The sequence below is a fragment of the Strongylocentrotus purpuratus genome, unplaced genomic scaffold, assembly GCF_000002235.5.
Source record: "Strongylocentrotus purpuratus isolate Spur 01 unplaced genomic scaffold, Spur_5.0 spur5_scaffold_1, whole genome shotgun sequence".
Classification (NCBI taxonomy): Eukaryota; Metazoa; Echinodermata; class Echinoidea; order Camarodonta; family Strongylocentrotidae; genus Strongylocentrotus; species Strongylocentrotus purpuratus.
This window is the reverse complement of record NW_022145594.1, coordinates 1039274-1066766: the sequence shown is the minus strand read 5'-3', so window position 1 is coordinate 1066766 and position 27493 is coordinate 1039274. Positions and strand designations below refer to the sequence as shown.

The window sequence follows — 27493 nt, the reverse complement described above, 5'->3', positions numbered from 1 at the left end:
TATCATGAACAAAGGTTAGGATTTGTGGCTGCATACGATCTGGTGAATGCGACCTTCTTCTTTCCTCTTCTGTCTACAAACGTTAAAATAAACTAGTAGACCCACACGTCAAGATGCATTAACATCACCAAACTGGAATGCTTACATGTACACAAAACGCAGTATGTGGGACCTACATGTAAGGTCCAATGCACCATTAATCCAGTCTAGCTTGCATACCAGACAGGTTATATACCACATAATGGGGAATCCCCGTGGAGTTGACTGTGAACGGGTTTAATCTTGATCACCAGGCCTGAGGGTGATTCAGACCCACTTCACATTGGGTGCGTTTATTGGGTCTTGCCACTAGATATGTACATATACATGTACATATCGTACCCCACTATACGAAAGTGATTTGCGGGATGTCGCGTTTATCGTCTCTTCACGATTCAAAATAAAGGCCTTGTGTCTGCGCAGCTGTTTTGACCCGGGAAGCAGACAGTTTCTCAGAGATCAACTACACACACATGCTTGTACACAACACATGGCACGCGCTAGCCTCCGAACCCTTAATCTGGGTGGTCCGTTTTGTATGTGGGGTTCAAAACTGTATGTCACATTCAAAACACACCTTTTTGCGTCTTTAGATATGCCCATATCAAAAGACCTTTAAAAAAAGGCTTTGCGTTTATCACCTTCTAAATTTGCCTCAAAGGCGTTTGAGAAACCCGATTCTAACCAAAAATTTGGTCAATAAACGCACCCATTGACAAATAAATACAGCTTTCCCTAGGAGTGTACATGTATATCGGCTGTTTGGAGACAGAACAGTGTTAACTTGTATCAGTTTACACAGAGTCAGCACCGTGTTGGCTCCAACTAGATGATAGATTCATGTACCCAGAATAATAATAATAATAATAGTAATAATAAGAAGAAGAATATCAACAATAATGATAGTAGTAACAATAATAATAACAATAATAATAGTAATAATAAATAATAACAATACTAATAGTAGTAATGAAAACAATAATAATAATAATAATAGCAACATTTCTGATGCACTCATATCCATCAAAAGGAATGTTCAAAAACATTGAATAACAGTGCAGAAAATACAGATAACAATAGATAATAATCAGACAAATAATTATGGAAATTAAGTGAAAGATTTTTATTTTTGACATAAGATAGGCTTTCAACTTTCTTTGGAGCAATTTTAGAGTTCCAAAGAATCCAAAGTCATCCCAACTCCTCTTTGTTCTGGGTTCTTTAAGATTTGTGGAAAATCATCATCAAAGACATCATCAAAGACTCAAAGACTCAAAAGCAGTGTAAGCATCACTTTGCATCATTGTGAAGTCAGCTGTCATGTATTTTGACTATCAGCATGTTTCTATTAGAAGCCATTATCCGGTTAATGACCGATAAGGGATAAATTTTGCCTAATAGACACTCACTTTCTCCGCCATTATCCGGGTAATGGCTGTGAGAGCTGTGACGCGTTCACGAGCAAAATTATTCTTCTTTTAGAAGGCTAATGCAGGGGAAGCTAACTGGATAACGTAAGTAGAAACACACCCCGTTTCAATTGAGTGCATATAACGGAGAGAAACCGAAAATCGGAGTGATCACGTGATCGGAATATTTACCCCGACGCACACAAAACTAAAATCCCAGTTTGACCTAGCAGTCCCACAATACTTTGTGGTGACCTTAGCCAGAGTTCAATGAAACTTTATTCATGGCCTTTTAGTTTTCACCCGCGTAATCGGAGCAGTGTATTTATCCAGATAATGCGCGTTGATAGAAACTGCCCTTCCCTGGCATTATACGCTATTTTCTGGGGAACATTTCTAAACAGATAAATTCAGTATAACTAATAGAGACACGCTGTATGAGATACGTCATTAAGTCATCACATGACACACTTGCTGATGGTGTTCTCACGCGGTTTTCCAGGACTCATTTCAGTGGTTGGTGGATGAGGGTTCAGAATGAATAACTACAATGTATAGTTGAAGAGGGGTGAAGGAGAGGCAAGGTTATGAAGTGGACGGTAGGTGAGCAGTATTAATACACAGGGGAGAGAGAGTGCTCTAGATTGTGTGTGAACTTTTGATATAATGATTCCATCAGCTAGATGTTCGTTTGATGAAATGGTTTGACTTGTATTGTTCAGAAATGAAGGTTAATTGAGTTCTGGTAAAAAGAAAAGAAAATGAATCCTCAAAGAATCAAATGAAAGTTACACTGAATGTTCAAGATTACAATTAAATGTCATTTGCCAAACAATTTTGGTAGAGGTAGAAAATGTATACTGGCTGAGTAATGACCATACATGTAGAAAGATAAGGAAATCAAGGTAAGGAAATCAAGGTGAGTAGCCCCCCCCCCCCCCCCCCCCCCCGGACACAATTTGTGTAGTCCCATATACATCTTTCTGTGTACAGTGGTTGTTACTCTACCAAGACTGGGCTAAATTTAGTATGATTTTGATGACTCCAGAACCTTGCAGTATACACCAATACTTACATGCTACATGATCAACTTGTTCTGATCCATTCCACACCTTTTCTTTCACAATGCAATCGCATGACCAGAACTCAACTTTATCTTTGATACTCAAACACAGACAATCAGACAATCTCCTCGACTAGTAAGGCATTCAGGGAATTGCTTGATTTGTTCGTCTTGTCCATGTAAAAGAGTAGGGTTAGTCACATAAAAAGCTATTGCTGAATATTTTGTTTTTTGCCTTCATATTTTGTTATCAATGTGAAAAGGCCTTTTCTTTGTTACATAGACCATATGAATTGGGTTATTATATTGTCCAAAGACTAATTCCTAGTCCCATGTGCTCCAAAATCCAGTGTGATTTTCCATCTTCAGAATATATCAATTGTCCCTCTATGTAATCCGGAACAAACAACTGATCACTCCATAAATATTCAATAATTCATATTAACATCTTGTCTCAAGTGAATTGTCCTTTTCCTTGTTACATAGACCATACAAATCAGGTTATTGTATTCTCCAAAGAGCGTGAGTACCGTTTGGTACTTGGTATAATTCCTAGTCCCATGTGCCTCCACATACGCTCTGATGTCCCATCTTCAGAATATATCAATTGTCCGTCTACGTAATCTGGAACAAACAACTGATCACTCCCATAAACATTCAATAATTTATATGAAAGGGATAGTTGAGTTCCGTTGCAGAGGGCGCTACACAAAATAATTTCAAATTCGGTTTAGAGACGGCTGAAATAATAATGAGAATTTTACTTACAGCAATGACATCTCCTTCGGTGATGGACCAGAATGCTTTGCAGAACCTGATGTCCGACTTATTGGTGATGTCTAAGATCTGCTTGCCTCTCGCTTCGGGATTCGTCAGGTACCTGCCGCTAAAAACCAGAAAGAAATAAGCACCAGAAAGTGGTGCAATTTGACACAGTGAAGGGGGCTTGTGTAGTGTTGGGTGTTAGTGTTAATGATATTCAAGTGTCAGGATATATACATGTAGCTCCCAATGTTAATTTTCATAAATAAGGGGGCTTGCGTGGTGTCAGGTGTTAGTTTTAAATAATAAATCCCATTGTACAAATTGACACAATAAAGGTGGTTTAGCGTCTAGTGTAGTGTTAATGATAAATCTTATGTACATGTACATGTATAAGGCTGATGAGGCTGAGTGAAAGTGTAATAACTTTTTGTAATGGTGGTGGATGATCAATTTGGTTAATATATTTTATTCCTTTATCAAAAATGCTGCTAACACCATCGTTTTAGGGTGCTGTGTTCAGCTACCAAACTGCTGTGTTACAATACAGCCTCCTCAATCTCAACAGCACTGGTAGAGCCTAATTTTATTAGAATTCACCAAACCCCAACACCGAGAATGAAAATACCAAATGTGGTCATGAGTTTAGTACTATCATCTGACAATTTAGAAATATAATAACAGTGTAGGTTGTTGTGTTTGCAATGTGACTGTTAGTAATGTCCATGCATTCTTTGTTTCTATTTTATATATTACTGTATCATTTCTCATCATGAATACCTTCACAGACCACATTAACTGTATTACAAAGTTTTGGTATGGGGTCATGAATTTGGTTCAAATGAACATATTGGAAGCATAATTATGCGATCCTACAATATACAGTGATCGTTGTCGCAGTCGAAATCGAGTCTAAAGTTGTGAAATGTTAGATAATAAACTGTTTATGTTGTATAGCTCCCTCTCAAGGTCAATATATCAATTAAGCTATAAAACAATGTTTCTTGACTAAAATCGACTGATTAGCTATTCCTGTTTGGAAATTATATATCACAACTACATATTCTGAGATTTTCATGGTCGCAGCTACCATTGTACGGCCGTATTCGCTATTCGAAATTTATCAAAATTTACCGGGAGCACCGATAAATTTTTATATTCAATTTTTCTCAAAAGCAGAAGAGTTTTAGGGGCTAAAGTTTCTGGTGCTTATAATACATCCACGGGGGCATCCAAATATATCAAAATTGTAAAGAATCCCTATCCAGCCATTTCCAAAATTTCCCAAAACTTTGTATTACCTTTAAGTAAAGTTTTTTTAATAGTGATCCAAGAAAATACCCCTCTCTTTCTCTCCTCTGAAAAGTCACAATATTTTATGTTAGTGAACAAATTATTTTGATATAAAGCAAACCGAACTTAATATACCATTACTCTAGTCTACAAGTAATTAGTTCACCAATACATAAACATGTACAATAATGAATACACGTTCTAATAATGAAATTGATTGAGAAAGTAAAATAAAGCATGCATTGTATCTAAAATATTGATAAATTAATTTATATTGTATATTGATATACTTCAGAGAGTAGCAATATAATAAGCAGGGAAACTTGGGGGAAAATAGTGGATATTTATTGTTCTGCTGTACTTTCTGTGACCTACACATAAATGTACATGAGCTCAAATCAGGAACAACTTTGAGCATTTCTACAGAATAGAAATTGCAATATTGTAATTATTTTAAGTTGTAATGGAATCATTTGAAGAAAACAAAAATTAGCCAACCAATAAAAAGCTTCATTTTCAAAGGGAAATGATATTTAATTTAATAAAATGTAAATTTATATACTTTTTACATACATTGTCTGTTTGGAGCAAGAAGGGCATAAACTCCTATACTTTAACACAGGAGAAACAGCCTTCTGGCTCCAAACAGACAAGCAACTGAAGGCAATCAGATCAAGTATGGATTAATTCCTCTCTCTGCTCATGCATGCTGTGTAACGTGGATCATATAGGCGACTAGGCCCAAATTCACGAAGGAGGTTTGAATTTAACCCATAGTTTAAATCCTCATTTACATGACCCATGGTCTAAAATTAGCTTAATTCATCACGTACGCAAACAGAGGTCTGACATTAGACGTGCGCAAGGCAAGGTACGCTTTATATCTTGTGCTAATTTTAGACCATGGGTTTATGTGAAATGAAGATTTAAACCAGGGTTAAATTTAAACTTTCTTAGGGAATTCAGGCCTATAAGGTTTTAAAATAGTGTTTTTTAATAATATTAAACCTGAATGTGCCACTATAGTGTATTAATTCTCATTTTTTCCTTCTGTTTCATTACTTTCACAGTTACTTTGACTACAACTAGCATGGGGTAAACATAAAAACAAAACTTTTGATGTACACACCTATACATGTATGTACATATATGTATTCAGATTTCACAAAGAAAAAAAACAACAACATAAGAGTGCAGTTTTCTAATTCTGTTAAGGAATATGCCACCAAGGGACACAGAGTCGGTTAAATTGATATTTCCAATACAGCCCATAATACTCATAATAAGGATTAGTTTTTTTATTTAATATGCCTCTTCCATATAATGCAACGTGTTGGGTATTAATGTCCAGTTGAAAAGAATATTTGATACAGGACTCTACACTATTAGTGGAATTTAGTTAAAGATGTAAAGGAAAATCCAACCGTAATTGTTCTCTAAGAAAACAGAATATCAGAGAAGCAGACTGGTGAAAGTTTGAAAGAAATCAGACAGAAAATAAAAAAGTTGTGAAATTTTAAATGTTGTGATCATTATTTACGGGAATTTCAAATTGGCTGCATTGGTATGATACTGAATGTAGTGCCGGACAACTTTCCTATTTGTTCTCACACACAAAATAAATAAAACATCAAGTTTTCAAAATATGAAACTCAGGAGGTTTTGATTCTCATTTCTAGAGGACATACATAATAATATGAACAAAATAAGTAGTGCTCCAAGGAAGAAGGCGCTATTAAAAGAGAAAAACAGAAATTATTGATATTTTTTTACATAATAAATGGAAGAGTCGTCTACGGACCAAATTGCCAATTTGAGATTCACATACACCTAGTGATCTCATATTAAAAACATTCATAACTTTCTTATTATTGGTCCAATTTGTTTCAAACTTTCTCCTTCTGTTTCTCTTTATTTTCTGCTTTCATAACAGTTGGATTGCCCTTTGAATGCTGCACCCTGTACAATCATAAGTAGAATGGAGTATATATGAAATATATTATAATTGGTAAGCATTATATCAGCATTACCTTTTTGATTGTCTTGGCCTGAATCTGATAAAGTAAGGTGTACATGTAAATGTAATTTTAACAAGTGTAGTTGGTATAATAATGTGTACATGTACATATTGAACATTGTAAATGCATGATTATGCAGACTGGTTTAACATTCTGACTGTGTACTGGTACCCTTTATTCATACAAGTGTACATCACAAATTTAAAGTAATTATATGTTTCTACATGTATCTTGTGTAAAATTTGATATTCTTGCTTTAGATCACTGTGCAAATTTTAGAACTGACATAATTGGCATTGAAACTTTGATACAGTTGTGTACACCACATCTAAAACATACATTACTTTGTCTATGAAAATTCATTACATATTACAGAGACATTAACAAAAGAACATTTTGTTTTATAGTCTGACGACTAAATGTTGGTATGCATGCAATCTGTGTGTCTTTTTATTCATGAAATCTGATATGATCGAGGACTTGTTGGAACAGTAGAATTATATAAATCATCAGCTGTGCAATCTAAAGACATCAGGGCTCTGGAACACAATATGCAGAGATGCCAACCTCTTGACACACAAAAAAACAGACTGACTATCCTAAAAAATCAGTAAAATTTCAGGAAAATGTTTTTGCTCTTTCATTAAAATATAATGAGAAAATTTCAAAGCAAAGTTTTTGTTGGGGTTGTGGGGTTTACTTGTACATGTTTCTATGTGATTCCACTATTTTGTATGGGTTAAAAAATAACTTTTTTTGGGGGGGAGGGGGAAAGATGAAAAATTGTATTTTAAGATTTCGAGATCATATTTTACTCTTATTATCGTACTAAATAAGATTTAATCCTACTGGTTGGCATCTCTGAATATGTCATGACTAATTGTATCTCCTTCAGCCAATCATAAATTTACAATTGACGATCAATTTGATATTACAGACAGATACATGTACAATGCACGGCAGGATACAATTCGTCATCCATATTTGCCCCAACGAATCCATGTAGTAATACAGTTAAACCTGCTTTAGTGACCACCTGTCTACAAAGACTACATTTTTTGTTTCCCTTGAAAAAAGTTTCTCATTGAAACATGTACTAAAGGAACCTGTCTACAAAGACCACTTTTTGTGTTTCGTTTGGGCGGTTGCTATAGACAGGTTTGACTGCACATATGACAGATTCGTTGGTTTATATGAAACAAGACAATAATGACTGATAAGTGATTGTGTGTCGGTTTATACATGTATGTTACAGGGCCCTGGTGAAATTAGTTGTGAATTGTAAATCTTTTACCTGTGGAAGAACGATGATGCTACTCTTGAGAAGGGACCCTCATATTTCTGATACCCCTCTGCATACGACGCTAAAGCTACCGCTACAGTCTGCAAGGGTTGCCATAGCGATTCACAAAACTGCAAAAAGGAAGGAAAAAAATATCATCATGAATGGTTATTTCTACAAAAGGTAGTAGGAGTAGTAGTAGTAGTAGTAGTAGTAGTAGTAGTAGTAGTAGCAGTAGCTCTATACAGAGCAAATTTATTTTTCATTTCTTTTCACATAATATACACAATAACAGACAATAATAATAATAATAGTGGCTTTTTAATTCCAAAACCTGGTACACTCAAACCTGCTTTAGTGACCACCTGCCTGCAAAGACCACATTTTTTTTATTCCCCTGAAAATGGTTTGTCATTAAAACATAAACTAAAGTTACCTGTCTACAAAGGCCATTTTTGTGTTTCCCTTGTGTGGTTGCTATAGACAGGTTTGATTGAACAACTACATTTATATGAAGCCTATAAAAAATGGAGTACAAACTTAACACAACATGAGGGTCATAATGAATAGTAAAAGGAACACTGAGGCCCGAATTCACAAAGGAGGTTTGTCGACAAACCTACATGTAGGTTATGTGCGTCATATGACGCGTTTCGATGCGTTTCAGACCAAGGTTCAGACAAACACGTCATATGACGCACATAAACCTAGGTTTGTCTATACAAACCTCCTTTGTGAATTCGGGCCAGAGTGTCTGTCAAAGGTGGTGAGCGAAAGAAATAAATAGATAGAAGCAAAATACTGGAAGCAATAGTTTGACAGGAAGCTTTAATATTAAACCATCTTGATTTACAATGCTGCAAAATGAAATTCATTCTTCAATATACAGAGCAAGATCTTGAGTGGGAGGGGATTACATTGGCTTCTCTTATTACATCATTATATCAAGGCGTTACCATGGTGATTTGATAGTCTGATAAACAAGATAGCATTCAAGTCAGAAGGGTATCCTGTCTCTCAGGAAATAATTAAACAAGGTTTGGTCTTTGAATATAAATAAACCTTTGTAGTAAGATGGTAAAGGCAAGGAAGTGTGCTTCCGATGATAGGGGCTCTAGAAAGGCAGTGGTGTCGTTCAGAGTTTGGGGGGAATCCTAAGGCCAATATGATTTTTAAATAGTTGCAGTTTTGCAATATCAAATGAGTACAGAGAGTGAGTGGGAAAGAGAGAGAAGGAAAGAGAGAGGGGGAGAGAGGGGAGAGAGGGGGAGAGAGAGAGGGGGAGAGAGAGAGAGAAGGAAAGATGGAGAGAGAGGGGAGAGGGAAGAGAGAGGGGGAGAGAGAAAAGGAAAGATGGGGAGAGAGGGGAGATGGAAGAGAGAGAGAAGGAAAGATGGGGAGAGAGGGGAGAGGGAAGAGAGAGAGAGAAGGAAAGATGGGGAGAGAGGGGAGAGGGAAGAGAGAGAGTGAGGGGAAATGGGGTTAAGGAGAGGGGGAGAGAGAGAAGGGGAGAGAGAGAAGGGGAGAGAGAGAAGGGGAGAGAAGGGGAGAGAGAAGAGGGGAAAGAGAGAGAAGGAAAGAGAGAGGGGAGAGAGAGAGAGAGAGAAGGAAAGATGGGGAGAGAGGGGAGAGGGAAGAGAGAGAGTGAGGGGAAATGGGGTTAAGGAGAGGGGGAGAGAGAGAAGGGGAGAGAGAGAAGGGGAGAGAAGGGGAGAGAGAAGGGGAGAGAGAAGAGGGGGAAAGAGAGAGAAGGAAAGAGAGAGAGGGGAGAGAGGGAAGAGGGGAGAGGGAAGAGAAAGAGTGAGGGGAGAGTGGGATAGAAGAAGAGGGAGAGAGAGAAGGGGAGAGAGAGAAGGGGAGAGAGAGCAGCAAAGAGATAGAAGGAAAGAGAGAGGGGAGAGAGGGGAGTGGGGAGAGAGTGAGTGAGGGGAGAGTGGGATAGAAGGAGAGGGGGAGAGAGAGAAGGGGCGAGAGAGAGGGGAGATAGAGAGGGGAAAGTGAGGCAGTGGGAAACACAGAGAGAAAGAGAGAGAGGGGAAGGGAGGGAGGAGAATAGAGAGGGGGCAGAGAAAACAACATGATCGTGAAGACTTTCAAGAAATCTGCCCCAGGCAATTTTAATACCATTTTGTGTGTATATATAGAGAAAGTAGAAATGGTATAAGGATCACATAATATGTTACATAATGTTCAAACAAAGCATTTGCTTTAGGTTGATGTTTCCAATAAATCTTGGCAATCATGTTGGAGAGAGAGAGATATATATATATATATATATATATATATATATATAAAGACAGAGAGAGACAGACAGAGAGACAGAGACAGAGAGAGAGAGAGAGAAAAGACAGAAAAAGACAAAATCATCAGACACAGAAAAAAAGAGAGGGTGTATGTATAGAGACTATAGACAAAGAGACAGACAGACAGACAGACAGTGAAACAGAGACAGAGAAAAAGGTAATATCTGGATGAAATCTGTGAGGGTATAGAAAAACATTACATCCGATTCCATGAGGCGGAGGAGTTACCATAGCGATTCAATCAACTGTCAAATTAGGAACATGACACACACAGACTAGCTCCCTACAATAACATCAAACCTAACTACTCCAATATTGATTCAATTGAAAAATCGAAGACATGGGAATATATTTCATAGCAATTCAAAACAATTCGATCTACTTACAATTCGAAATCAAAACCACAGAGAGGTCTAAGAAATAAGGATTCATTTCATATAAACTATAAATGCCAGATTAATATTTATGAAATGTTCAGGCGTGCAAGCGTGCCACTACATGTAAATATGATGTCCTAGATCTGGATGTCTGTACATGTAAGTGATATTGAGATTTTGAGTTTAAGGTTACATCAATGTTCATCAAAGGTTTTACATTAGAAAAAGACTGGGAATAAGTGAAAAGGGAATAGTGAAAAGGAAATAATAGAATTTCAAAAGAGGGAAGTTCTCTTTAGCTACATGTACATGAATGATAGCTTTGCCTTTCACTTCTAATTTTTCATCACAGCTTGTTTACAGGCACACTGATATTACTACGCAGAATTAGATTAACACTTCGGTAGCTTGTTGCCTTTCTGCAGGGTCGCTTGTGTGCCACACATGCAGTTTTGCACAAAAGAGTAGGGAGGATTGCTTTGTGCAACACAATTGCTTTGCAAATTACCCATTTATGGTCTTGCTTAGCTCGATGACAATCTTTCGAACACCAGTATGGATTAATCTTGCACTGAAAACATTTTAATAATCCTGAAGCATTTTTGCATTATAACTGACAGTTTCCCTAAGGATGATGAATACAATATGGTACAGGGACATCATGTGTGTGGCATTGGAAGGGTTAAATACATGAAGTAGATCATTAATTGAGGTGAGACTGTGGGGGTGGGGTATGTCATCTATTTGTGTTATTTTCTTTCTTTCTCTCTTCAAGTTCTCTCCTTTATTCATCATTAATTGCATGCTAAAAATCCAGTCTGACTGTTTACATACCGGTAACTAGCATTTTCCTATGCTCAATCATACATGTACATTTGTAACAAAACTTGGTGCACATTGGTTAATTGATCGTGTCAATATTGACCATTCAATAATGCCTTTTGCTGCTCATGCATGCACTGACTAGAGTGTTTGCACTGCAATTTGTGACTTTAAATAGATCACGGTATTTTCAAAATGAAATTACAATGTTTCTGAGGGAATAGAGATTACATACTGCACATCATTTGACAACACAAAATAAAAGCTATCATATGTTTTTATTTTAAAGAGAGAAAGAATTTGACTCGATATGATTTATTTATTCACCATTCATGGGTTGGATTGCCCTTGTCGGCTAATAGCTTTAAAGGGGTCCAGAAAAGAAAGAAACAAGGAAAGGAAGATACAGAGAAAGAAAACGAGGAGAGAGAGAGATAGAGAAATAAATACATCTCCAAGCAATGTGAAACACCCTTATATTACAATCACTTACAATTTATATGTATGATTGCAGAAATTTGACATAGCATTTGCACATACTGTACACATGTAGCACTTTAACAATGCTGTACACAGCATAAGGGCCAATGCAGACAGCATTGAAACAAATAAGTTTAAACTACATGTACAGTATACATGTACATGTATGTACAATGAACAATGTACACATGTAGGTAATATGAACACAGCCCTGGCCCGAATCACACAGACCTAAAAACAAACAAATCTGTTTAAAATCCATTTGTACGTGCAGACGCATACATGTACAGTACATGCCATACACGTGTGACCATAGGATTGGTTCGACAAATACAGCACTGCAACAGACAAATCAGTATAAATTACATCTAAATGTACTCAGTAGAAACACAGCACTTATCTAATTCAGACAGACCTCAAACAACACAAATCCAGTAAGTGGTTTAATAGCCTTCATACATCTACTCGATGTGAACCCAGCACCGGCCCATTTAAATCAAGGCCCCCCCCAAAAAAAAAAAAAAAAAAAATTCCAGTACTTAACGGCCTACATACAACATGTAGTCCACGTGAACACAGCCTTGGCCTATTCACACTGAGTTCTGGAAAAACACAATTCCAGTACACGTGGCCTCACCCGTGTGAACACGGCATTGGCCCAAATCAAACTAACCTACGATATGAGGCTAAAACAAACAAATCAGTATCAATGAAGATACCAGACTGATCTGACCTCTGCTAGTAGTAATACAATCATTCTAAATTAAATTGGTGAGTTGATCAGATGGGGCCAATTTCATTAATTCAGAATGATTTGATTAGGAATGAATTCATCTCACATGCAGTGATGAATTCCTCATGTAGAGTGACATGACATGAACATGGCTGCAGTATGGATGCACTATGGCTAAGTGCATCTCGCCTTTTAACTGGTTCTGCTACTTGGGCAAATCCCAAGAAATACCAATACGTTACCAAGTATGTATTACAGAATTGTATTATTGAATTGTAAAAATAAATTGACATTGAAATATAATTTCATTTCATGTTTAATCTGATTCAAGCTCGAGTAGGGCTTCCATAGAGGTGTTGTGGTCTAGTGGATAAGTCACTCGACTGCAGATCACAAAGTACTACAGGGTTCAAATCCCAGCTCGACACTAACATCCTTTGGCAAGAGACCAGAAAAGGGGGCTAAAAAACACTTTCTGGGTGGTTGATCTGGTAGTAGATCATTTTGTCATCGTCATTCATGTGTAGGGGTGTTGTTGTCTAGTGGATACGTCACCTGACTGTAGCACTATGTCCTTTGGCAAGACGTTAATCTACATTTGCCACTCTCCACCCAGGTGTTAGATGGCTACCCGGTAAAATGCGAAAGTTAATGTAGTTTGCTCAGCATTGTTAGCGTCTGTAAAATGACACCTGGCTGGAATGCTTCCCATGGAGTGGAGGGTGTGCATATACATTTGCCACTCTCCACCCAGGTGTTAAATGGGGACGTGGTAGGATGCGAAAGTTAATTGGTTGGATGAGCAAGTGTGCGCTTATAAAATGGCGACTGGCTGGAATGCTCCCCATGGAGTGGAGGGTGTGCATACATTGTGTGTGGGCAAGCCTGAATCCAATGACCGGGTTAATAATATATCTGTAAAGTGCTTTAAGGCATCGTTGATGTAATAAGCGCTAATTATTATAAAAGCAGAATATTATCACTATCAGCTTGATCAATGCAGACAGTCATGAGATTAAAGTGAATTATTGCTAAAGCATTTGTGATATCATGACTATTCAAGTACCCAAGGAGTCTATGAGAGAATATGTGAAATGGGACACGTGATGACTACCTTTAAACATCTCTGCATGACCCTAAATATTCTTGTATTGACTAATGGCTGATAATTGTCTTTACTCAGGGGTGAGGAATGTTTGCCTTCAATTTTTCTCTACTTTTCTTTTTGTCTCGAGATAGCACAAGAGCCTACATGACTCTACACGGAGGGAGTCTCATAAACGAAACAAAAGCTAGATTGAGATAGATCCTGTTTCTTGTTTGCACACTTCAATGAACATTAGGTCTACATTGAAGTGTAAGCCAATCTAAAGTCTCGGGAGCCCCAAGGATTTTCAAAACAAATGTGTTTCAAGTCGAATATCGATGATAAAATACAACATTTAGGTTTTCTGCGTACAACACAAAACCCAAATTATGTATTTGTTTTATCAATATACAGGTATACATGAGTCTTCAAACACATTTTTCTTTGAGGGGGGGGGGGATCTTTGCAGAACTGTGTCTTAAATGACATTTTCTTTCACATGCATACTCTAAAAATAGAAATAATTCCATTCTGGCTCTAAGCGGACAATATGATATACTGCATGCAAGCCTATATGAACTAGTAACCTTTACATTTGCATTTGAGAAACTATTAATATGCCATGACATTGAAAGCATGGGGAAAAATGGATGCAGAATGATGAAAATTTGTCCTCGACATCACATGAGGCTAAATGAAATGTATTCCTACACTGTACATGTACTGTACTCTCTCTCTCTCTCTCTCTCTCTCTCTTGCTTTTGATCCTATTTGTTTGGATTTAAATCAATAAAATTTGAATCGACTTTAATTGAATTGCTTTCTATGTCTAATTTCATCTACTTCTCACTACCTACATGTATGTATTTACAGTAACCCCCCCCCCCCTCCGACTCTCTCTATCTCTCTCTCTCTCTCTCTCTCTCTCTCACTTTCTCATCTCATCTCAGTCTACTTTTGATCAACATGAGTACTCTATATTACAGGGGATAAGAACAAACATTGTGTAGTATGCTTCTAAACAATGCCAGCCTATATTTAGAATGCAAATTTTATAATTATATACTGTACGCCTATTTTACAGGTCACCCTCTGATCTCTGTGTGGTACAGCCTACAGGGGCCATGAGGCAATTAGAAGCCACTTTGAGGCTCAATTAAAAAATCTAAAACTGCAATCACAAGTCCTCTCTTTATGAATATAAGCAATGGTCATAAAACAATCGCCAGCTTTTACTACAGTGTACAATGTACTACCTTTGAAGAATCAAGCTGATTGACTTTGAGAAAGAGACTATTGTCTATCTATTCATATGATGCCTCCCTATCGCTATTAAACCCCAGTCTCTTGTCTGCATGCATTCTGGTAACCATGGTAACCGATAGTCACGCACAGATGACGAGGAGCGCTAAGATAGATACCAAGCTGGGTGGGTGGGTGATATACACAGTATCGTACTGCATCACCTGCTCGGTCTCTATCTCTCACTCACACTGGGAGGAAGTATCAAGTCTGCTTTTAATTTATTGCAATCAAATTTAAAGGTGATAGATACTGCATGTACATGTACATGTATACAACAAGTAGAGAAGAGGAGATATACACGTATGGCGTTCTGTGATGATGCTGGTTAGTTTCAGCTGATGCAAGACAAAGTCAAGAACTCAGATGACATGCTTTGATATTTTGCCCATGGCACAAAATATCACCAATCTATTTATCTACATGTATCTATCAGGCTATAGTTCATCCAGACGTTGAACAAAGCCCTCCTCATAACATTTCCATTCTTTTCTGTCTCTAGCTATTCTAGTCCAAGCGGCCGTTCCCATGTATCGCCAATGTATGAGGAGAAACAATAAATTCTACTGAATTTCAATCCAAGTTATGTGATGCAAATGAAAATCCACCGAGCTCAAGTTAAGAAGCTCAAGTTGAATTATAGCAGGCTCGTGCAAATATTTCATGGTCATTGTCTTCAGGTGGTACTTTACATGTACAGTATGTAAGAAAAGAAAGAAAAAAAGGATAATTTCCATATGATGTCTTTAATGGAGATGTGTTGTCTCGGAGATCAATAGAACATTATTTTCTGATATGAATTTGACCTAATATTGGAATCAATTTTAATAATTTAATCTCCAAGCTAGTACAAAGAGTTCTCATCTATAAATGAGTAAAATTGGCTGAATAATATTAATAATATTAATAATAATATTTATAAAGCGCCGGTATTCGGCAGGCTCTGATGCTCATGGCGCTTTACACATATCACCCTGGTTATAGCCGAGCTGCCAAAGTACACTAGCGCTCAAGCATACCAGAACAGGTAACCATTTACACCTGGGTGGAGAGTGGCAAATGTAGATTAACGTCTTCCCAAAGGACATAGTGCTACAGTCAGGTGACGTATCCACTAGACAACAACACCCCTACACATGAATGACGATGACAAAATGATCTACTACCAGATCAACCACCCAGAAAGTGTTTTTTAGCCCCTTTTTCTGGTCTCTCAAAATGCGGTTTCTTGGCAATTAAGTATTCATGCTTGAAGCATGTGGATAGTGGAAGAGCTAGTCTCTTGATCGCACTCTGCACAGGATTGATGATCGCAGGCCAAGGGTCATATTGATTGTTTTTCTTGGGAAGTGTTTCAGAGCGGAATTTTGTGACTATTCTGCCGTATAAGTTTACTCCTCCGTAAGATTGACAATGTCACTGAACAGATCATGCTACCCCCCTTTCACAAGGGAGAAAATGTGTACATTTTATACATGCATGTACAAAGACAATGGACTAAATTTGTTTGGTGTGAAAGAGCCCTCTATAAAAGCCTCTATATTATTCACAGGAATGAAGCAAAATAGACAAGTTCTTCAACCCAACCCCCCCCCCCCCCCCAAACAGGGAAATAAAACGGAATGAGGATGAACGATTAAGACCATATAAAGGAGGTCATTTGAATGGGGACAACATCACTGATTATTCAATACAGTATAATTTTCAGAACAAGATCAAAGATTCTGAGTGATGCGCAATGAATCACCCCTAACCCCATTCACATACATGTATACACATCATGTCCATGCCTTGTGCCTGAATCTAGGAGCAGTATGAACTATGAAACATAGTGTTGTGTGATTACTAAAGAAGGCTTTGTGGCTTAGTCGTGTATTCCCCTCTTCTTCTTCTTCTTCTTCCATTTTGAGTACATACCTCTTTACAGAGTATTATCGTACTATACTGGGGTGTGTGCAGGTGGACTCTTTACTGTATTGCGGTGACGGTACACATGTACACATGTACGCGTTCACCGAAAAGCGGAACCGCTTATTGAAACGAGGGACGGCCGTAACCCCGAGTGCTCCCGCATTGTAAAAGCTCGTCGCTGAGCGAACACTTGCTATTGTGTTGAGAGCACCAAATATTGTCCACTTAATACATGTACCTACGTTTTATAACGCACACACATCAATCCCTACATACTGTATGTTAAATGTGAACAGGCCTATGTATCTCAGAGAGTTTTTTTTTCCAATTGCTAGGAATGATTGGCACTGGGGAAACGTATTAGACAGACTCAGGTAAGGTTTCCTTCATCAGCATGAGAGAGTAGCATGTTACATCCAATCACTACTTGCTCATAAACTTGATATTCAGTGAGATTGCAGTGATTGCAAATTAAAGGCCCACTGCACTACTTGTAGCTACTTGCGCCCTCTACATATAACAAACAATGACTAATCGGTGACCATTGGTCCCCCATGATCTTCTTTTTCTTATGCTAACTGAGAGCTGAGTTGATGAGATAACCACCTGTCCAGTGACCTTGCAGGGCAGTCTAATACCTCCTATAAACTACGGCAGATAAGCTTTAAAGGTTTAGCGACAAACTGTGCAAGGCAGGGCTCTACACTTTTAAACTTTAGGCGCATTTATACTGTCAAATACCTCATTTTGAAAAGTCGCGATGTTTCGTGCACCCGGTTACACTTGTGCTGAAACATCACCGACGGAGCTGTTCAGCGATGTTTTGGCGTGTTTCGGTTGGTAATGCGCATGTGCAGTCTTCCCGACCTTTGACCCCGGCCTGCTATAAGATTTTTAGCGCGCGCAATTTCCAGCTAGCGCTATAGCTAGCTAAATAGCGATACATCCCATGCGCATGCATGCGATATGTTTTGTTTATCTCGCGTGTAGTATTTGAGGCAAGAGTGGATAAGTTACGAAGTACGGACTACGGCTGCTGATTCAGTTTTCCTAAATTCAATCGAAATCTAGTAGTAAAAACGATATGGGAAGGTTAAGAAAATCATCGTTGTTAATTGTTAATTTCATGCTTTCACTCATTTCTCTGAAGCCCTTTTCCCCACGTTTGCAGGGACGCTTGGAAGTCTGGTGGAGGAGCTCTCCCTGCCTCCGCATCGAAATCAAGAACTTCATCTCATCATCAGTCCAATGGGAATTGTTCACTTCCATATTAATTAATCTAACAAAACACTCAAATACTACTACTAGACAGATATGGCCAGACGGGAATAACGAAGATTGAATAAAGGATGAGTTAACGGAATTGGAACAAACGGAGCTGAATGAACGGATAACACGCGCGACAATGGAAATGCTATAAATATCACACGGGAAGAACGTGGTTTAAAAGAGCGCGGGTAACAATCCGGAAGTGCCGGAAGTCACGTGCCTAACATCGCGATGTTACAACTGCGAGCGGTTATACTTGCCAAACACGCCAAAACACGCCAAAACACGCCAAAAGATCACACTTCGTTTTGGAATGTTTGGGGCTTGGCATGTCTGCCGGTAAAGCGTAGTTGCCCTTGGTAACATCGCGGCCAGGCTCCGGTTTGGCATTTTTTGGCGTGTTTGGATGACAGTGTAACTGCCCCTTTTGTAGGGGTTTATAAAATCATCTTTGATGATTAATCGAGATTTCTTTGGGGATAGGGGACTGCAAACTTACGATTGATTAGAGGACTTGCGATTAGTTTGGGTCAATCGCAAGAAGGGACCCTGGATAGGGCCATACATGTATGAGTCCCTTTAAAGGTAAAGACCAGTACCGGTATTGGAAAGACCAGTACCTTGCAATTTCAAAAAATGAAATGGAAGCTCTCATTACCAATCATGTGAAAGAATATGTTTTGACTAATACCTGATGGTGAAAAATTTGCCGGGAAACCGCCTACTAATTCATATATTTGGTAAATTTGTTTCTCTCATGGTCTGTGATAGATATAGGGTAGTCCCATATACATCTTTCTGTGTATAGTGCTTGTAACTTTACGAAGAATGGGCCAAATTTCTTATCATTTTGATGATTCCAGAACCTTGCAGATGCTAGATGCTAGATGATTAACCTTTTCTGATCGATTCCACAACGTTTCTTTCACAATGCAATCGCATGACCATAACTGGTCTTTACCTTTAAGCTTAATATTTTCAACTGGAGGAGAAGGGGGATCCAGACTGAGCCCTATTTAAGAGCGCGTTTATCTAGGCTTGCCACTAGATATGTACATATCGTACCCCACTATCGAACCCCACTATCGTACCCCATTATCCAGAAAGCAAATCACCTTTTGGGGGAAATGGTTTCAGAGACTTTAAATAAATATTTTTTACTCATTCTGAAATTACATGAGAATCCACCTGTTACAAACACTGACAAACCTTAAAATTGGGTAAACAGGAGACAAGTCTGTTCTTACAGTACATGTACATGTATATTTATTTTGGGAAGTCTGAAATTTTGGATGTTATTTCGAGCATGAATTTGTCTACAGCATTAAAGGTAGAGCAAGGGCAAACCGCATTCTAAGGGAGGGGGTCCAGGGGGTAGGGGAGGATTTGTGTCATATGTAAAAACAGAGTCTGGATTTAGAGACTAGATTCCAGGGGGGGGGGTGTTTCACAAAGACTAAGATTGCCTTAAGTTGGACATGAACTGTGGCAGGTGATTTATGCCCTTTAAAAGTCTTGAACCAGATGTGCAATAAGAGTAAAAAAAACCTTTGAAATTATGATCTTCAGATAATGTCTTTTCCTTCAATAATAGCTTATCAAAAATTGTGGATTCTCTAGATTTGTGACGTCCCTTGAGAGACCAATGGTGAGAGCAACTAGTGGCATGAATGGCCTGCCATAATTCAAGTCAAACTTTTAAGTCGTTCTTACTCTTTGTAAAACACCAACAGGTGAATTTTTCTAGGTCAATCATTGAGAATTTATCTCAATCCAGAGTTGATGATCAATAACAGCATAGCAAGGCAAACCCATTTCTTACTAGTTTGAATCAGAGATGCGCAGATGCACATCCTCAGAGAGCGTGGATGGACGGACGCCCCGAGCAAACCGCTCTGACCTCCTCACCAATTATTGATTACAAATTGGAGACTAGGAGGCAGCAGCCATTAAGGTACTTCACCTTCCGAGTAATTTTCATCCATTTTAGATCAAAACAGTCTCCTGCCTGCCTGCCTGCCGTGCGGTGGCTCGTTTAGCTCAAACCAAGGCTGTGATGTCCTTAGCCACGCTCCAAACATTACGGGATTCTTTATTGCACTGTGACGGTTGTGATTGAGGAGATAGGGATGTGAATTAACTCTCAATGCCCCGCGGGTAGAAATTACCCTGCTCTTAGAAGGAAAAAAAATCTAGATTTTCTAAAGCAATGGCAAGGCTCGATACTTGGTGGTGTGTTTATAAGGAAAATGAGGCTGCAAGTCAGAAGGAACCTTTCCAACTTTCTGGATTGAGTCTAGAGCCCCCAATTGAAAATTGAACCCTGTGATCCCCTACCCCCGCCCCCCTCCCCCAACCCTCTACCCCTCATTTGATAACTGTTTAACAGGTACCTCATGCACAATACCCTGAAAATTTATGCAAACATGGACCCCCTCCCCCCCCCCCCCCCCCCCCTGTGCAAAACATATTTCTATGGCGGCCCAGACCCTTTCATTTTAATAACTCTGACTGAAACAGGATGCCCCCCCCCCCCCCATGATTTAGATTGAGGAACAAAGGCCATTGAAATATGTTCAATATACAAAGTTACAAACAGTGTTTCATTTTCATGAGAGTTGAGTGCAGTTCAAACCTAAGTTCATTTTGGCAACTGGGTTGCCCAGCTGGCAAACTCTAATAAATAGTTACATACATGTACTGTACACTGTACGCTGTAAGAAATGTCCTGGCTGCACAAATTCTAATGAGGGGGAATTATATTGTTTTTCATGAAAATCCTGCATTAGCATGGATCATGCATTCTCTAAACCGTGACGTTCACAAGTTAATCATTAAAAATCCCCATCTGCCCACACGTAGAGTACTTTTATGTGCACACATGTAGAATACTGAATACAGTAGGCTTTCCAGCATGTTTTGGAGCCAATTACTGAACATTGTACATTACATAAAAATGCCTATCTTTTATTTTGATTGTAACCAGTAAATTTAAAATATTGGAGGTCTATAATAACGTATACCAGGTACATGTTTTATTTGTTTTAATTAATTAGTCAATTTGTGCATGTACACATCCAGATAGTATTAACTGTAGTACCCTCCGTAATAAACACTCTCAATAAATTACATAAAAAGGCCTAACTTTTATTTTGATTCAATTTCACAACCATACAATTAATTTCTGTATGGGAGGCCTATGATATTGATGTACAGTACATGTACATACATGTATTAGGCCTACAACAGGGACTTTTAGATTCGCACGACAACAACGTGGACTGCTAAGTGTGCTGCCAGTGCCAGTGCCTCAAAAGGATGTCACACTTACATGTAGCAGTCCACGCAAATCTAAAAGTCCCTATTAATTCACAATGAACACATGTGATCTGAACATTGTTCATTGTATACAAAACAATCAGTTACTGTTTAGTGTACATTGTATCTTGTATGGCACAATCATGAGCAATATGATCTCTGTATGTACCTGTACATGAGCAATTGAGCTGAGCATAGAAAATGTGACTGAAACTTACATATCAAATTTCCAAACTTCCCATGAGGCCTGTCTTCACTATCTCGAGATTGCCAAATATCCAGCTATTTGAACTATCCCGATCGCAAACTATCCAGCTAATTTGCGTCTTCATCAGACCGAAGTAGCAATTAGAAGGATATTTGGTCAGGATTGTCATCCCAAGATTTCTTGGGATAGTTTGCAAAATATCCAGCTATTTGTCTCGTGCGTCTTCACTAGACCGAAGATTCGCAATACAGGCTAACGTTGAGCAAAATATCTTGAGCTAATTTCTCAAGGTCGAGTTTCGAGTTTCGAGGTCGAATCTCGAGAAAGTAAAGACGCGATTTGTTACTTCGGGATTATTTCCCAAATAGCAGGCTATTTGGCAATCTCGAGATGATGAAGACGCGCCTATAGAAATGCAACAAAGTATGCAAATAGAACTCTCACTTTCTTTTGCAAGTAATCATTAAGTAATTGATGCCCTGTCTCATAGTTTGCCACGTGATAGTGGTGCATGTATGTACAGTGTACTTGTAAGCATTGATCAAGCCAACATGGCATATATACTTGATGTGTATATTACAGTAAATGTACATGTACAGTATGTTGTATGCAGGGGTTGTGAAAATGTACATGTACAGTACATGTACATGTAAATATCCTCCATTAAAATTCACAACAAATTTGGTGAATTTCAGAGTTTCATACATTTGTAGCTCTACATGTAGGCTGTTTTTGTTTACATTTGATGACATGTATCACAGCATGCTCTCCTCTCTGAATCTGACAGAAGCCTCTTAATTTCCTGTGTCAATCTAGAAGCCGCCCCGCCAATTAAGCGGACCATTCATACCCACCTCATCAAGGTCAATTGGGTCTTTGTCATCCACTTTCAATTTCATATAATTAAAATTACATTTTAACACACATGTATCTATTAAACCTACTGTACATGCACATATACAGTAGACTGTATACATGTACATTAATATCATTGTCAACAGACATGTTATGCAAGATATGAATCTAGGGTGAGTTACATATTACCATGGCAATGAATGTAATCCAATAAGCCATATAACTTTAGGCTGGCAGGAGGATTGAATATGAATTCAAAGTCTATGCCAAAGAGAGGATTACAATGTCATTCACTTTTTAATGCCTCTCTCTGTCTCCCTCTCTCTCTCTCTCTCTCTCTTTCATATAATACTACTGACATTAGAGGCGCAAGGGCAGTATGGAAGAATTATCTCCTATTTGGGAGACTGTCTCCCATTTCCTTTATTTACATTAGCTGCAAAGGGATTTACCTCAGCCCAAAATCAAAATTTGATGAGCAGATTCCTCATGAAAAATTGCACGCTCTGACCATCTTCTTTAATAATTTGCTGTCTCCTTTATATAATTTTCATATCATTATGAGTTTTTGTTATAAACCGAACTCAACACCGATGGGCTCCTGGCCCCAGAGAGGCAGAAATTTGGCAGGGGAAAAATTGCCTTATTGTTGATGTTTACGTTGTTCTTATCATTCTCATGCAATACATCTACATGCACATGTTATTACACAACCTCCTCCCTCCACAAATAGCAGTAACCATGGAAGAATCCTGGATCGATGAACAGGCTTAGACCTACATTGTGTATTAAATTAAAAGTAAAGTAAAAGTAAGTCTCTGATGTGTTTGAACTTTGAAAGACTATAGATCTCCCAAATTGGCCTTGTTTTTTTTCTTCTAGAGGTCTAGACCTACTCAACGATAATCACAACAAATAAAATGATAATGATGACAGCAAGTGAGTCATGTGACGATTTATCTACAATTTCAAAATCATAGAGCAAATGAGGACAGTCAATGAACAAAATACATGACATGATGACAGCAGAGTTCACAATGATGCAAACTGACGATTGAACAGCGACTGTCCTCATTTGCCATTTTGCTGTATGAAATTTGAGATAAATCGTCATATGAGTTATGACTCACCTGCTCATCCCAGGGTGCATTTTGGTCGTTGGGGGATTAGGTCTACAGGGACAGGATGACGGTTAAGAAATCAATGAATAACAACAAATTTAGTTAAATAACATTGGGCTTGTAGTTCATAGTTGTAGCCTACTAGATAGATCTAGTCTAGGTCTAGGCCTACAGACTTCAGGATTAACGAAAATTTTAACCTGGGTTTATGTCTTCAAACAAAATGTACAAAAAGAAAACAGATATCATGGGCTGGCTGTACCTGGAAAAATGAAAGTTGTAAAACAAAGAAATAAAGTGCAAAAATCGATGGGTTAATTCCATAATTAAGTAGACCTTTCTAGCCTCTAGGCCAAACTCTTGAAACAATTTTGAATTTGAGTGGGGACTGAGGAGGCCGAGGCATGCATGGCCCGGTTTACATTTTTCTGATGAATGAATGTATTTATCATCTAGTCTAGATCTACTTACCTGGAAGCCAAGACATCTGCCATAAAAACATTCTCGATCCAAAGCCTGAACCTCTAGCATTACATTTTCGGGAAACTGTTCATCATTGTTTGGGAATAAATTGCCCGGCTCCGAGTAGGCGACCAGCTTCTGAGCGTACCCGAGGATCACCCGTAGCTGGCCCAGTACCGCCCCGTACGACTCCAACTCCTTCAGGTGAAAGCCACTTCGAAACAAATAACTTTCACGAGTTTGTGATATACTTCTGACAACCTTGATGAGTCTATCAACACATGCATCTACAACTTGCACTAGACTTCGGTATCCATTGCCCGGTACTTTGGGGTCAAAATCGAAGTTGTGAGATATTCGTTCAAGCGCTTCCACGGTCGGTCGCATAGCATCCGCTTCTTGCTCAATCACGCAAAACAAAGTGTAAAATTTCTCTCCTGTACTGCTTCGAAGCTTCTGAAAATATTCAATATTGTTGATGATAAGTTGCCTGAGTGTTGATATTGATAACAGGACAGAATTGTCCATAAAAGATGAGCTTGAAGCGTTTGAAATAGCGGAACTCTGCCGCTGAAAAGAAGCCATCTTGGCGAAACGCTAATCCAATCGTCTAACGGTCTATGAATGAGAAAAACCGTAGACAGTCCTCTAGCTTAGCTCACTCCTGCTACCGAGCAGTTACGGCGCGGTGAGGGTGTGTGTACTCGGTTGGTTTAGCGACGTGGAACTCGCGTACGTCAGATAATACCGGTGTGTACAAATGAATGGGGAACTAACCGGAAGTGATTTCCTATTAGTTTCAGTTACACCCGACATAATTAGGATGATTATCATAAGTGCAAACAACTCACGCGGTGCATGAGACGAGTCCTTCAAATTATTTTTCTTTTCTCTCTTTTTGTCTCATTTATACAGGTTCAGACTATCCGTTCATTTTTTTTCTTTATTTGTCCCAACATTTACAAGAAATGCACATCGTTTTTTTGTATCCTCGATCCGTCCTTCATCTTCCACTTCTTCTTCTTCTTCTTCTTCTTCTTCTGATCTTCTTCTTCTTCTTCTCAGTCTTCTTCTTCTTCTTCTTCTTCTTCTTCTTCTTCTTCTTCTCAGTCTTCTTCTTCTTTTTTTTCTTCTTCTTCTTCTCCTTCTTCTTCTTCTTCTTCTTCTTCTTCTTCTTCTTCTTCTTCTTCTCAGTCTTCTTCTTCTTCTTCTTCTTCTTCTTCTTCTTCTTCTTCTTCTTCTTCTTCTTCTTCTTCTTCTTCTTCTTCTTCATATTCTTCTTCTTGAGAAAAAATCCTGGAAAATTATGATATTTCAGCAACATTTGATATGAGTGATTTTAGCTTTCCCCCATCAGTAGGCCTGTACGCCAGTTAAAGCAATGGAAAAGCTGTTACAATGTAGCTCCTTTTCATATTTAATCTATATATTCTCATTATTCGTTAATATAATATTTACCGTAATGACTGGGCCTCCCTTCCCCCTCCCCTGTTTCCGTTCATTATTTCTGGCCCCTCTGTCGGTCATCATTCTAAAACCAATACATTCATTCTCCCTTTCCCACTCGCATTCAGTCTTATAGTTTCTTTCATATAGAATTATTTAAAAAAAAATTATGTGTCCTACTTTATTCGCCAACGGGATGAATGTTAGTCTAACGTCCATTAATGGACAGCCCCCATCCTGCCAACAGCACAACATCAATGCCAACATTTTCTGGAGTGCACAGTCATAACGAATAAAAGATTTGGTTAACTACACATAGTTATAACTCGCTCGAATTTCAGCGCTGTTTTGAGCTTTGATATCACAAATAAACTGGTTTTTGTTTGAATTATTTTGTATTGAGTTAACAGATTTTTTTGAAAAACAACCGTCTAAGCTACAATGAATTTCCGTGATTATAATAACTAAACGTAATGATGACAATGAAACAAATCATGTAAAGGTTTTCAAATATAGTCACCGAAATAAGGGGTGGGAACGAAGGGGGACTACTGTGACACATTCGGCATTTATAATAAGACTCCAATCTTCCAATTTTAATCATTATAATCAGACACGTAGCCAGAGTTTGCTGTTTGGGGGGGGGGGGGGGGGCACATACATGTAATCGATCGAGGTAAAAAAAAAAGGGGTCTAAAAAAGTTCAATCGATCCTAGAATTTGTTTGGGGGGCACGTGCCCCCCCCCCCCCCCCCCCCCGTGGCTACGTGCCTGATTATAATACGGCGGGATTTTGTTATACATACCAGTCCTATAGTTTTTCTTACCCCGTCAAAACGATGAAGGCTTCCATCGGGGTCACATCAAGCAAGGCCCTTCATGTAATTATGCTATGACCAGGCGCGGATCCAGGATTTCCTAGGGGGGGGGGCAAATTTGAAATTTTGCCACCAAATATTGGTACGTAATGGTGACCAGGGGGGGGGGGAGCAGGGAGGAGCTTTTTTCCACTCCCTCCTCCGGAAAGCTCCGAAGCTTTGACGTTTCCTTAAATTATTAGAGAAAGAAGACGATTCGAAGTACCGTTTTCGAAAATAATCCTCGTTTGGATACAGTTTTTCCCCTCCAGCGCGAAGCGCGGAAGCTTTTACGTTTTATTAAATCATTATAGAAAGGAGACGATTCGTTGTACCGGTCCCGACTCTCAATCCTCGTTTGAATTCAGTTTTCCAGGCCCTTCCCGCGCAAAGCGCGGAAGCCTTTACGTTCAGTGAAATCATTAGAGAAAGAAGACGATTCGAATTACCATTCTCGACTCTTAATCCTTGTATGAATTCAGCCCCCCCCCCCCCTTCCTCCGGGAAGCGCGGAAGCTTTGCTGTCGTTTCATTATAAGAGAAAGAAGACGATTCGTTGTACCGTTCTCAAAATAATCCTCGTTTGAATTCAGTTTCACTGGCCCCTCGATCCGAGCGAAGCGCGGAAGCTTTTACGTTTCATTAAATCCTCGACTCTTAATCCTCGTCTGAATTTCAAAAATGTTTTTTTTTGTCTGCTCCTTTTTCTTCCTACTTCCTCTTTCTTTTCTTTCCTCTCTATTTTTTGGTGGGGGGGGCGCCCCCACCGCCCCCTGGCTACGCGCCTGCAGTCAGATGAACATATTTTGATACCTTGTCCGCCCCCGGAAACTCGGGGGTTTAAGGCAATAAATTACGGCAGATAAGCATTCAGGGGCCCGCCTTATAGGGCCCCTGGTGGGGTCGAGGGTGCGGAAACCTCGAAAACTCAGGGGTTTTATAGGCATTTGATTACGGTCAGATGAACATATTTTTATACCTTATTTGTTACACTGGCAGGACACTGATTGGCGTGAGGTCCAGCGGGCGGAGCCCCCATGCAGAAGCTCAAGGGTTTTAGGCACTAAATTACGGTC

At 38.8% G+C, this 27493-nt stretch overlaps 1 protein-coding gene across 2 annotated transcripts in view; it reads right to left on the bottom strand.

The window, feature by feature from the left end:
* Positions 1 to 24885, bottom strand: part of LOC585712 (hormone-sensitive lipase) — a 63277-nt gene extending 38392 nt beyond the window's left edge. Inside the window, exons 1-4 of one of the 2 annotated variants that reach the window (XM_003727024.3) lie at positions 24124 to 24885; positions 7879 to 7997; positions 6597 to 6620; positions 3280 to 3397 (exon numbers count right to left, since the gene is read on the bottom strand). In XM_003727024.3, coding sequence (XP_003727072.1) covers positions 3280 to 3397; positions 6597 to 6620; positions 7879 to 7997; positions 24124 to 24699 — 837 coding nt within the window. In that variant the 5' untranslated portion in view covers positions 24700 to 24885. The remainder of the gene's footprint in view (positions 1 to 3279; positions 3398 to 6596; positions 6621 to 7878; positions 7998 to 24123) is intronic. The other variant, XM_785529.5, reaches the window with a different exon arrangement.
* Positions 24886 to 27493: the final 2608 nt, after the last annotated feature.